The sequence below is a fragment of the Zootoca vivipara genome, chromosome 4 (assembly GCF_965207765.1).
Source record: "Zootoca vivipara chromosome 4, rZooViv2.hap1.1, whole genome shotgun sequence".
NCBI lineage: Eukaryota > Metazoa > Chordata > Lepidosauria > Squamata > Lacertidae > Zootoca > Zootoca vivipara.
Window position 1 is genome coordinate 96,803,970 of NC_142587.1, and position 12,910 is coordinate 96,816,879.

Genomic DNA, 12,910 nt, shown 5'->3' on the forward strand with positions numbered 1-12,910 from the left:
CTCGTCCTAAAGCCCTTGAATTTAGCAGGAGGGTGGCTCAGGCATCCGTGCTTGCCCTATGCAGAAGTCACCTAACTCTCGAGGCTGTGCAGGTCCCTATGGGATTTCCAACACAGGCCACAGCACTCCCTTGCCCATAATTCTTACAGATCTATGAATACTGTGTGTTGATGCAGTACAGCGGAATGGATATAGGAAGATGCTTCCGACTTGGGCCGGTGGTCCAGCTAGCTCAGTATGCCCACACGGATTGGCAGTAGCTCCCCAGCATTCTCCACTGGCCTTACCTGAAGCCGTCTATGTGCAAAGCTGCTGCTTTGTCCCTCCATAAACTGATGCACTAAACATCCATTGTTCTTCGCCATGTGTCGTGGTGGCTGGGGCTGATGAGTTTTGAGTCCAGCGTCAACAGAGCAGGCCCGTCCTCAACCCCCTTTTGTAGGATCTGCCAAGGGCAGCTGCTGCCACCACCTACTTCCTCATCACCCACCACTCCAGAGATGACCCAGTACAGTTGTACCTTGGTTCACGAACACCTTGGCACACGTATGTTTTAGCTCCTGAACACCGAACACCTGGAAGTGTTCCAGTTTACGGACTTTCTTTGGAAGCTGAACGTCCAACGCGGCTTCAAATCAAGCGCAGGAAGGTCCTGCTGCCAATCGGAAGCTGCGCCTTGGTTTTTCGAATGGACTCGCGGAACGGTTTAAGTTTGACAACCAAGGTACCACTGTATGCTTCTTGGGAGACACCATTGGCAGCTGGGATCTAAACTAGGCAATCATTTGCTCCAAGCCAGCCAGGCTCTTCTGTTCCCGATTCTAGTTGAGATTTTTAATTGCCGCTTCCCTTAAAAGTTTAGTCCCACACCTTTTTAAAAATCTGAAGCTTGGATCTCGGCTCTCGCATGCATTATCCAGAACACACCAACTCTTTCTTTACAGCACAGGTGGGACAACCTTAAAGAACCTAAGGACACTTAGGGTCTTCGTCCAACCGCCTGCAATGCAGGGAATCCTTGGGCTCAATGTGAGGCTCAAACCCACAACCCTGTGATTATAAGTCTCCTGCTCTACCAGCTAAGCTACATAAGTGTTCCAGCATCCTATTATGGGAAACTCAGGATTCGAGAGCAAGAGCACAACTGGCTTCTAGCTAGTGGTGTTCAGAAGCATTGATGCTTCCCCGGCATCTTCATCCAGATGCAGGGGTCAGCAAACTTTTTCAGCAGGGGGCCGTTCCACTGTCTTTCAGAACTTGTGGGGGGCCGGACTCTATTTTGAAAAAAAACCATGAATTGCTATGCCCCACAAATAACCCAGAGGTGCATATTAAATAAAAGGACACATGCTACTCATGTAAAAACACGCTGATTCCTGGACCATCTGCAGGCTGGATTTCGAAGGTGTGATTGGGCCAGATCCAGCCTCCGGGCTTTAGTTTGCCTACCCATGATCCAGAGGGACACTTGACATCAAGGGAAACTGTGGGCCGCATGCCAGTTTGAGTGAAGCAGCAGGTCTAGCTTTCACAGAAAAACAAAAAAGCATTTCTGTATACAGCAACACACACACACACACACACACACACACACACACACACACACACACACACACAGAGGGCCCAATCCATCCAAATGTCTTGCCACAATTCAAGGACACAGTTTAGCCAAGTGGGAAAAAGCACACAAGGAGCTGGTATTGAGGCTTTTGTGTTTTTTTTTTGACAGGAGGCATAACCTTATACACTTTGCTTTTTTCTTAAATCCCCTTTTAAAGCACGTTGGCGGCAATCTTATTTCCCATGGGACTGAATTGCATACCATACACAGTTCATGTGCTGAACACTGCCCCCCTCCCCACTTGTGCACAAAGACCTGACCAAACTGGTCACCACAAACCGGCTGATCAATCGATCAGGGGGGCTCCTGCCTGGAAAGCAAGCAAGGGAAAGTGTGCCGGATTACTGCCCTATTGAGGGAAGGCATGCAAGGCAGCTGTCTCCGATCGAGGGAAGACTTGGGACAGGGCTGGGCAGCAGCTCTATAGAGACCTCCAGGCAGCAGCTCCAGCACACACGAAAGCAATCTGCAGAGTGCGCTTGGCTTCGATCTCGCCTCACCTGCTAGCCTTAAGCAAGTCAGGGGGTTCTCAGCCAGTCTCAGGATTTGGATAGCGATGGCCCAACCTTGCCTGAGTGGGGTGTGAAAATAGCACACCTCCTCCTCTGCCCGAGCAGATCCTTCCATAGCCAAATAGTACTATCCACCCACAATAAGGGAGGTGTCAGCAGGCTTGGGGGATCCCTCAAAATTTACAGAAATACAAAAATGAATGAATTAAAAGCGAAACCCTCTAAACACCCCAATGAGAACAGAGCATGCTCAGTGGTCACACAATGCAGACTAAAAATTAAAAAAATCTGAAAATTAGGCAGGATGTTCAGCCAGGCCCGCGTGAACCAAGGCATGACCGGCTACTTGGCACCCTGAACAAGCATACAGTGGTGCCTCACTAGACGAATTTAATTCGTTCCACGGGGCTTTTCTTATAACGAAAAATTCGTCTAGTGAATCCCATAGGAATGCATTGGATTTTTTTTTGCCCATAGGAACGCATTAATTGAATTTCAATGCATTCCTATGGGAAACCGCGATTCGCTAGACGAATTTTTCATAAAACGAATTCGTCTAGCGAGGCAACCTCCGCTCGAAAAAACCTTTCATTAAGCGGAAATTTCGTTAAGCAGGGCATTCGTTAAGCGAGGCACCACTGTATTCCACATGAAGACATTTTGCTGCAAGAGAATCAGTGACAAGTCAAAATGGCAGCAGGTCTTTCGCTAAGAAGTCAGACTAATTCAAGTTTCCCACCCCTTCTCTACTTCTATCGGTTTTACAGGGATCCCTGGCAAAAGGATTAAGAAATTGCTTTGATTCGTACATTGATCTCAATGAGCTAGGATTGCTCATGTTGCTAACATCTAGGACAGGCATCCCCAAACTGCGGCCCTCCAGATGTTTTGGCCTACAACTCCCATGATCCCTAGCTAACAGGACCAGTGGTCGGGGAAGATGGGATTTGTAGTCCAAAACATCTGGAGGGCCGAAGTTTGGGGGTGCCTGATCTAGGAAGTATTCCCTCCAATGGACTTTGCTTGAGCTAGTGACATCAGCACATAAATTTGATTTGGCAAAGTCCTGGGACACGGCTAGAATGCGATTTCTGGTTGGTTGGAATTTCAAAGAGTTACAGAAAAAGGGGCCGCAACTAAACAGCAGCTGTAACCAATGGGAGAGAGCAAAATGACTATCCCTTCAGCTTGAAGAAGATCGAGGTCGGTGCTAATGGAAGAATGTTCATGGGACCTTTTGAAGACATGGGTGACTCGAGGGTGAAATCTTGAGTTGGGGGTATCAAAAAGGAACAAAACTAGAAAGTTTCAGATATCGGTTGGCCAGGATTTAGGTCCCAGAGCAGGCAAAAAAAAGTAAGGTGAGCAGGTAACAGAAACAACCTCCAGCATGTTGTCTTTTTCTGATTTTATTAAAGAGATATTTGTACAAGACACCCAACTCTTTGTTCCAGATCTTTTTAAACCTGCAACAGAAACAGAAGAATTAGTGAGTGGGGAGCCAATACCCGTACCATGAACACAATCGCTGGGGCAACAGCCTGTGTTGTCTTATCCCTGTAAAGCAGGTACAGGGAACCTGTAGCTCTCCAGAGGTTGATGGACTCCTACTCCCATGAGTTGTAGTCCTGCAACATCTGGTGGGCTGAGCGTTATAAAGCATTAAATAAACTGATTGCCCTCTACGAAACACTAGCAGCAACATGCAGCCAAGAAGCGCTATAATTTACACTGCAGCTCACACCCAACATTTTCTCCCGACAACCCGTGAGGAATAAAGCAAAGCGACTCACCCCTTATGCCGTGGGGACGGGCTGCGGCATGGGGGGCTGTTCTGGCTTCGTGCCTTTCTGCTCCGAGATGGGGGTGGTGGGCAAGATCTCATCCTTGGGCTCCACGATGCTGACGTGGTCTGGCAAGGGCTTCTTGGGGCCAATCTTCCCGCTTGGGTCCCAGGGAAGCATGATTTTCACTTTAATGCCCAGCACACCTGGGGGTTAACAAGGAGACACTGTCAAGAAAAGCAGCCTGGGCAGAGAGACTCCTCTGTCACCCACAGCCTAGGACAGGCACCCCCAAACTCGGCCCTCCAGCAGTTTTGGAACTACAATTCCCATCATCCCTGACCACTGGTCCTGTTAGCGAGGGATGATGGGAGTTGTAGTCCCAAAACATCTGGAAGGCCGAGTTTGGGGATGCCTGGCCTAGGGCTTCATTCTAAGTCTTGGCTGTCCTTGTAGAGAGAGAGAGAGAGACCAAGCAGGCAATTCCCCTCGTGCAGTATTTGGGGTGGGGTGGGGTGTTGGTGTTTCAGAACATTGTCCTTGCGCACCTCTCACACCTCTGCACCAATGTATGAAAAATAAAGAAACAAACCAGAAAGGTCCCTTGAGACACTTCTGTAGGTTGGTTCAGAGGCCATGAAACTGAGCTTTCAAGGAGTTAAAGGTTCAGTGTTCCCCCCTCAACACATGGCGATTCCTTCCCTTGGTTTGAGGCAAACCAGAGGGTACAATTTTGTCCCAACCAGCAACTATTGTATAATAACAACAACTTTATTATTTATACCAAGCTAGGATAAGAAATGAGGCTTTTAAGCACTGTTGCCAAGAAAGTAGGGGTACCAATGCCCAATGGTCCTTGAAGGCAGGAGCCTGAAACCTTAGCTCAAAATGCTCTCCTCTGTATCTGGCCCCTGGGATTTCTTTCCCCAGACCACACCCTTCACTAGCCCTGGCTGTGAACTCTTGTTCCCCTGGATTCAGGGTAGAAAGGGATATGTTGAGAGTACACAGAAGGTCCCACACTGTGCAGAGTTAACAACATCCGTTGTTCTTCCTGCTTTTGCCTCTGGCCCCCTACTCTACTGGCACGTGGCTCTCCGGAAGGGAACACTCAAGGAGGCTGGGAAGAGCCAAAGAAGGTTCCCCGCTTCTGACCTGCCAAACCATGGCTTGACACAACATGGGAACCAGTCTGGCTAGACTACGAAGCAGCGGGGGGTTACAGAAGGCCCAGAATCTTTTTAGGAACAAGGCTGCCTGAGAGATTGCCTGCCCTTCCCACTCACCCTGCCTGAGGAGGACGTGGCGGACAGCCGTGTCGACGTAGTAGTTGACGGGGTCTCCGCTGTGGATCATCAGGCCATCCACGAATTTCATGGACTTGGCTCGCTGGCCACGGAGCTTTCCCGACACCACCACTTCGCAGCCCTTGGCTCCACTCTCCATGATGAAGCGGAGGACACCGTAACACGCCCTAGAAGGGAGGGAAAACTCTCTGTTGAACTGTGCCAGGCATTCTGATCTACTGCTCTGGGTCAGTAGTTAAGCAGTAGTTAAGTTAAGCAGGACAACCCCCCCCCCAAATTCCCCAGACTTCCAACATTGGACTTCATCCCCAACATTCCCTTCTCAGACAAATGCCTCAAGATCATCCAATGAACAGGACGCCTCTGTTGGGAGTACCCAAGCACAGCGCCACAGAACGTGGCACTGAGCGGTTTACTCCAAGCAGGATGGCGGCCGTTTCTGACTCGTCATCGTATCATCACTGAAGGGATTTTTTCTTTCTTTCTTACAAGGGCTGCCATTCAGCAACGCTCAAGGAAGAGGCCGCCAAGGCAAGGCAAGTCAGCTTGAGTAGAAACAAGAATCTCGCAAATTCACTGTGGCATAAACTTGCCCGGGTCAGGGTCTCCCCACTCTGCTCTCCCTTTCCCTATATTGAACATCAGATTGCAAGCTCCGCAGGGCAATGACTTGTCCTCTTCACCTCTGAAACATCATGCTACATAAATAATTTTGCCCATTACGCAGAAGATAAAGGAACAACTGCACCAGTGCAGAGATGAGGGGAGTTTTAAGGTGGGATTTATTCAGCCCAATGTGTTGATTATAAACTTCTGCAGAGGCACAATTAAAACTCCACTGTGTTCTAAACGCTATTGCAAAATGATTAGACTGTGGCTTGCTTACCTACGGACGGCAAGGCCCCCCAGAAGCTTGTAACGCAGTGACTCTGCTTGAGCAATAGCGCACAGCCCTCTCGTGGCCACCTTCTCAGCATACAGCTGGAAAAGAAAGCAGGAACATTTTATCCATTTTTTATCTTTGCAAAGTTTAGGCTTGCAGGCACCTCTGTTGCTTTACAGGCTCATCTTCACTTTGCACACACTAACTCTCTGAAAATACTTACATGACCTTAAGGGTTGTAGGGGTTCTCCTCCACTCCACAGGCTGAGCCAAGGCATCCCATAAACACACCAGTTTTCAATGCAGGGCCCTCTTATGCTGTGCCTTGTGCAGTATCATGAAGATGCATTTTAAAAGCCAGTTTGGTTCCAGAACAGTTGGCCAACTTGGAGATGCCACCGTTGAGACGCTTCCAAGGGTGGAAAGTGTCTACGGATAGCTCAACCAGGTGACTCAAACTGTTTGGCCAATACTGGGCAAAAGCATCTTTCTGGACATGCCAAGCACAGAAGGGGCAAAGGGGCTAAAAACTTAAAAGGAAATTAATAGTAAGAGAGATACACAAGAGATGGAAACACAGCACTAGCTGGGAAGCTAACAGCTGAGAACTTCTCTTAACACAGCCCAGCAGCTTCCAAATGTTTTGAACTACAATTCCCAGCATCCCCAGCTAGCATGCTTGTGGCATAAAAGTAGATTCTTACAGCTTTGTACAGCTCACTAATGGTTAACATAGGTGTCTGGCAAGTCCAGCAGCTAAATGAAACCTGAAGGGTAATTAAGTTTGCAAATTTGTTTTAGATTTGCAATATTGATCATGGTTAGGGGGCTTTGCTAATTTTAACCTTCATCCACCTAGAAAATTTGAAGCCTCTGACCTTTGCAGCCAATGCTCCAACCTAGCCTCCTGCAACCCTCCAGAAGTTTTGGGTTCCAGCTTCCATCAAACACAACCTCTGGCCATACTGGACTGATAGAAATTGCGGACCACTGACAACCAGAGGGAGGGTAGCTGGCTAGACAAGGCTGCTCTTGTCTCTGAAAAACAAACCCCGTTCTCGTAGCGTTAAAAGGTGAAAGCAATCGCTAAAAATCAGATCAGCCTAGATCAAAACATCGAAACCAGTTTGAGGAAATACTCCCCAAACCTTGACTCGCCCTTCTCAGACAAATGCCTCAAGATCATCCAATGAACAGGACACCTTTGCCCAAGCACCCACACACAGCACCACAGAACGTGGCGCTGTGCTGTTTACTCTGAGCAGGGGGTGGCCATTTCTGACTCGTCATCAGATCATCACCGAAGGGGGAACTTTGCACACAATAAGCAGAGAGTGAAAACTGGGGCAGCCGTTACCTCAACGCTTCCCTCGGGAAAGCCAAACCGCTTCTGGACAACAGCAGTCAGCTCACGAATACGGCGCCCTTTCTCGCCCAGAACATTCTGAGTTCTGAAAGAAGAAACAGCGGCAAGGCATTAAGTCCTCACTTAAGATGTTCAGATATTTCAGTCTACATTTTGAAATCGCTGAAATAACATGGGGTATTCTAGGAGTTATCAGCACTGAGAATGTAGGAGGCAGGTTGCTGGATCCAGTAGGTTTTCCCCCTTTTAGAAACAGTGTGTAAAAGCAATTATTTGTCCCTTCCTGACTAATTCTGACACTGCCAGAGTTTAACATATTAAGAGATGTTAAACTGAAGGAGCTGATCATGTGAGTGTAGGCTGATATGGAGGAAGGGGTGAGTTGTTCCCAGTTACATTAGGCTGTGCATTTACAACTGGCCATGACTCTTTCTTAGCAAAAAGCAGCCCTTGGGTCACCACGCAGGTGGAAGGGTCTGCCATTGTTTTTCCACACCAAATCATTTACAGCAGACATAATGGAGGCCCAGCTCTTAATTAAATCAATTTAATTATACAGTCCCTGACTCATTAACAGGAAGGATAATAGAATTTCCAACATAAAATGAATTAAAACTACAAAAAACATACATTTTGAAAAAGGAACTAAGCTACACCTAAAACTGATGAATCCCTCATTATTAATTTTTGCTGCGAAAAATCCTGAAAAGGCTAGAAACATGTTGTTTGACCCAACATGGATTAGATTTCCAGGTACAGTGGCACTTAGGCCACCCCTACCCTCAAGGATCACAACTCCCATCAGCTTCACCCAGCATGACAGAATGTCAGGGACGAGGAAAACAGTAGCCTACAACAATCAGCGCCAGCAAGTGTAGACGATTCAGGGTTAGACGATTCAATGGCTGGCTTGTTAAAAGGCAACTTCCTATATTCCACCCCAAACTTCGCATGTGCAGGAGACTGAGGATATGGTGGTTTACAAATACAGTACAGGAGTCCAACATTTACAGACCCAACCAATCTTTCTGCAGTGTATACGTGTCTGTAGTAGGTACTGGCTTCAAAATTTCAACTGCCTCCTGGATTCAGTCAAGCCACCCTATATGAACACACCGCCAGACTTTTGAGTTATCGCAGCGGCAGAGTTGTTCGCCCACCACCACCAGACACATAGATGCAAATCACCTGGTTGCGAGGATGATGATTTCTGTCCTGGTTGGGGTAACTCTGACCTCCACACCAGAGTAGCCATCTTCAGCCAGCTCCCGAGTCAGGAATTCATTCAGTTCAGCTTTGAAGATACCATCAGCCACAAACTATAAAGAGCAAAACAGAACATGAGAAGCCAGCACCAGTTTAACCCTACAAACCCCAGGGGGAAAGTCTCGTTTAAAAAAGTAATAATTGACAAGCAGTTACTATCTGCTGGGCCTGGTGTGCACCAATCCTGCTCAGTGCATGTGCAGCATAACCGAAAGGATCAAAATTTCACTCAGTATGGAGATGAACTGGATTAAGAGCCACCCAGGTTTCTGCCGTGACTCTTGGAAGAACCTTAACTAGGTGATATACTTTACACTTCCTAAAGCAGTTTAACAATCAATCCCTCTTCCCAGGAAGAAACTCTGGGAACTGTAGTTTTCTAGGGGGGAATAGGGGTGTCCTGACAACTCTCGGAACCCGTGACGAATTAATTCCAGGATGCTTTGGGGGAAGCTCTGCCTGTTTTAAGTGGAATGTTCCTGCTTTCAATGTAAAATGTAGATGGGGGCACACACACACCAAAAATTTTCTTGATCCTTCTGTCTATAAAACCGGGCTGCCACTTTTTAAGAGAAACCTTTCAGTAGAAACCTTATACTTTTGTCTACCGTGCAACGAAGGCAATGTACTACCCTGTCAGAGCACATTCGGGAGCACTGCCTGCTAGGCAACTGCGCGCAACAGGAAAATAATGCATTAGTGACACCAAAACAGGATGCGCCCCTGCAATAAGTCCCTTCCTCCTGCAAAAACTCCTGGTAGTCCAGGACTTCATTTAGTTTCCCAGGGACACCTCGAGGACAAACCTAGCAATTGCCCTTAGCCCTGACAGCGCCACAGAACCTCCACGTGGAAAATCCAAAAGTGCCAGTCACCAAGATACACTTCTATTCTCCCCAAAGGGCATCTAGCCGAGACTACACAGGCCCTTCTTATTTATTTGGGAATACGAATTTGGCACCAGATTGCCTCTTCTTAAACTTTTTCCATTTAAAAAAGCCATTTTTCCAGCACTTGGGGCGTATCTCTACAGCGAGAGCACTTGCGTTGCGTGCAGAAGGCCCCAGGCTCAACCCCCCCCCGTGGCCCCTCCAGGAGCTTTTTTTGAGGGTCCCCTTCCCCAAAACCTGGAGAGCTGCTGCCAGCCAGTGCAGGCAATATAGACCCAGGCGGACCAATGGCCTAAGTGGGGCATGGGGCAGCTTCCTGTGTTCTATAAATACTCCCGGGCAAACCTTTGGGGGCCTCGAGGGCCCTTCTCTTCTCCCCCAGCGCGGCCTGTCCAGGGCCCACCCGGTTTCTACCTTGCCGCCATGTTCTTCAAACCAGGCCCGGCCGGGAGAGGGGGGGGGAGACCGGCCTCAATCCACGTCCATCCGCCGGTCTCGCCCCGCCGCCGGCCCCTCCGGAGACCTCAAACACCGAGGCTCGGCCCTCTGCTCCTCATCCCAGCGTCATTTCCAGCCTCCCGTCCCCGCGGCTCCCCACCGGCCCCCGGGCTCCCTCACCTTTCGCTTCTTGGAGATCTGCACCGCCATCTTGAGCAGAGTAGCCCGGGCGGAAAAGAGGCCGTTTCCGCCGCCGCGGAGGATTATAGGGCAGGCAGGCTGCTCTCCGTTGGCTCGCGGGTGTCACGTGCGGGGGAGCCGCTCTGCATGCTGGGAAACGTAGTTGACTTCCCTTCGCAGCGCGGCTCGCGGCGCATGCGGAATTTCGTCGCGTCCCTTCGCTGCTTCCCATTGGTCCGCGGTGGTCACCGGTTTGTGCGAGAGTGCATCATGGGAAATGTAGTCTTTCTGTTTGCGTTTTCTAAAAGGAGTTTGGCCAGACTGTGCGGGGTCGAGGAGTGAAATATTGTTGAACGAGCGCAAAAATAATTCATTGCAGCAGACATAGCTGTGCGCATTAGTCGCTTGAGGGAAGCATGACCATATAATACAGGCAGAGGTAAATTTGACCCTCCAGATGTCTAGGGACTACAATTCCCATGATCCCTAGCTAACAGGACTAGTGGTCAGGGATGATGGGAATTGTAGTTCCAAAACAGCTGGAGGGCCGAGTTTGCCTATGCCTGATATAATAGAATATGAAGACCTAGGCAAATGAAACCTCCAGTAACAGTGCAGGATACCTTTAAGTGCCAGACGGCAGCGACAGCCAGCAATGGAGAAGCTGTTCGTGTTACTTGTTTTGGCATCTAGCTGGCCACCTCCAGAATATTTTGGAACAGGTGGCCTGATGCAATAAGAGGAAAGGCTGTAGCTCCACTAGTACAGCATCTATTCTTCCTGTTGTCAACATCTATTTTCAACCATTTCAGGTAGGGGTGGCCTGAAACCCCCAGAAAGCTGCTGCCGGTCAGTGCAGACAATACTGAGCTACATGGAGGTCAAAGAAGCAACAAGGGGCTAATCTATCTTTGACTCTTGAGAGAAGGATCTGAAATATTTTCCTTGAAGTTCGAATAAGTTTCATTCCGGATTGCTTTGATGATTTGATGTGCTGTAAACGGTTTTGATATTTATTTATTTTTAAATACAAGGCGGTATAGAAATGAAATGACTAATAATAATAATAATTTTCATTGTAAGAAAAATGGTGCCTAGCCATTTCGTTGTGCTGACCATAACCTAGGTTTAAGGTGTCATTTGGCGATTAGCTTCTATATCTGAGTTTCCAACACTGCTCTGGAACTGCTCTGCAATTCTATGAATCCATGTACTGCTTGTTTGTTTTTTAAAAAAGAAAATTTCCAGATATGACCACAATGGGGCAGTCCCTTCCTACAGAATAAGACACGTGCTTTGCTTAACCCGGGGGTCAGCAACCTTTTTCAGCCGTAATCCGGTGCACCGTCCCTCAGACCATGTGGTGGGCCGGACTATAATTTTTTTGGGGGGGGATGAATAAATAAATTCCTATGCCCCACAAATAAATTCCTAAGCATTTTAAATAAAAGCACACATTCTACTCATGTAAAAACACCAGGCAGGCCCCACAAATAACCCAGAGATGCATTTTAAATAAAAGAACACATTCTACTCATGTAAAAACACGCTGATTCCCGGACTATCCATAGGCCGAACTGAGAAGACGATTGGCGATTGGGCCGTATCCAGCCCCCGGGCCTTAGGTTGCCTACCCTGGGCTTAGCCTAAACTAGGCACATTTTCCATGGGGGCCGGTGGACTCTGTGCTTCCTTAGAAGGTGATCAGGGGCTTCCTCAATGAGAGGACAATCGAGAGAGAAGATTTCCTAGAGGCCCACAAACCTCTAGTGACGTACAACCAAGGGTTGATCTTGAGCAGGCATCCCCAAACTGCGGCCCTCCAGATGTTTTGGCCTACAACTCCCATGATCCCTAGCTAACAGGACCAGTGGTCGGGGAAGATGGGAATTGAAGTCCAAAACATTTGGAGGGCCGAAGTTTGGGGATGCCTGAACTTGAGCATCAGACTCACTCTGAGCCACCGACAGCTCACCATCCTCCACGATAGCCACTGGTTCCGTGGCCTAATTGCTTCCCCCTCCTTTTCAGCGGAAATCAACACTTAATAGATAAGCAGAAAATAGCTTATCTCCTGAGTTTACACCAATAAAACTCAGAAACGTGAGGAGTTTGTAGCCCAACGCTGATTATTGCAAAGCAATAGGTGGCAGTCGGATCGTCCTGCAAAACTGCAACCCCGCCCGGTGGTCCAGGCAGTGGTATTTATAAAATTTCAAACAAAGCATTTCAATTTCCACCAATCATACACATCATTACCTCATTTCATGTTTTAGTTACAGGTAGGTAGCCATGTTGGTCTGACGTAGTCGAAACAAAATAAAAAAATTCCTTCCAGCAGCACCTTAAAGACCAACTAAGTTTTTATTTTGGTGTGAGCTTTCGTGTGCATGCACACTTCAGATATTCTTCAGATATTCTTCAGGAATTCATGTTTAATACACATGAGCAATAAGCACTGGCAATTTCTGCTGATTAAGTTCTGATTCCCATTGTGTGAGTGTGCATGTTGGGAACCTGTGTTACGTGTAGCCATTTGAACCTTGTAGCAACTTATGTTCTAGCTTTGAGCTTTATCTTTGTTATTCACATATTAGCTGTATTTTTGCCCCAATTTGGGGCGGGGGGGGCAACTTGCAAAATCATGTTTCATAAAGTAACGG

General features: G+C 48.0%; 1 protein-coding gene and 2 non-coding genes across 3 annotated transcripts; all 3 read right to left on the reverse strand.

The window, feature by feature from the left end:
- Positions 1 to 3,526: 3,526 nt before the first annotated feature.
- On the reverse strand, positions 3,527 to 10,292 carry RPS3 (ribosomal protein S3). The gene is made up of 7 exons (XM_035116076.3): positions 10,248 to 10,292; positions 8,662 to 8,792; positions 7,465 to 7,558; positions 6,111 to 6,205; positions 5,204 to 5,391; positions 3,927 to 4,123; positions 3,527 to 3,599 (listed from the first exon to the last, which is right to left on the reverse strand). The coding sequence occupies exons 1-6, from the start codon at positions 10,275 to 10,277 to the stop codon at positions 3,930 to 3,932; spliced, it is 732 nt and encodes a 243-aa protein (XP_034971967.1). The 5' UTR covers positions 10,278 to 10,292; the 3' UTR covers positions 3,527 to 3,599; positions 3,927 to 3,929.
- On the reverse strand, positions 5,542 to 5,691 carry LOC118085812 (small nucleolar RNA SNORD15). Its single transcript, XR_004692688.3, has one exon. It is a non-coding gene; the product is annotated as a small nucleolar RNA SNORD15 (small nucleolar RNA).
- LOC118085813 (small nucleolar RNA SNORD15) lies at positions 7,266 to 7,413 on the reverse strand. Its single transcript, XR_004692689.3, has one exon. It is a non-coding gene; the product is annotated as a small nucleolar RNA SNORD15 (small nucleolar RNA).
- Positions 10,293 to 12,910: the final 2,618 nt, after the last annotated feature.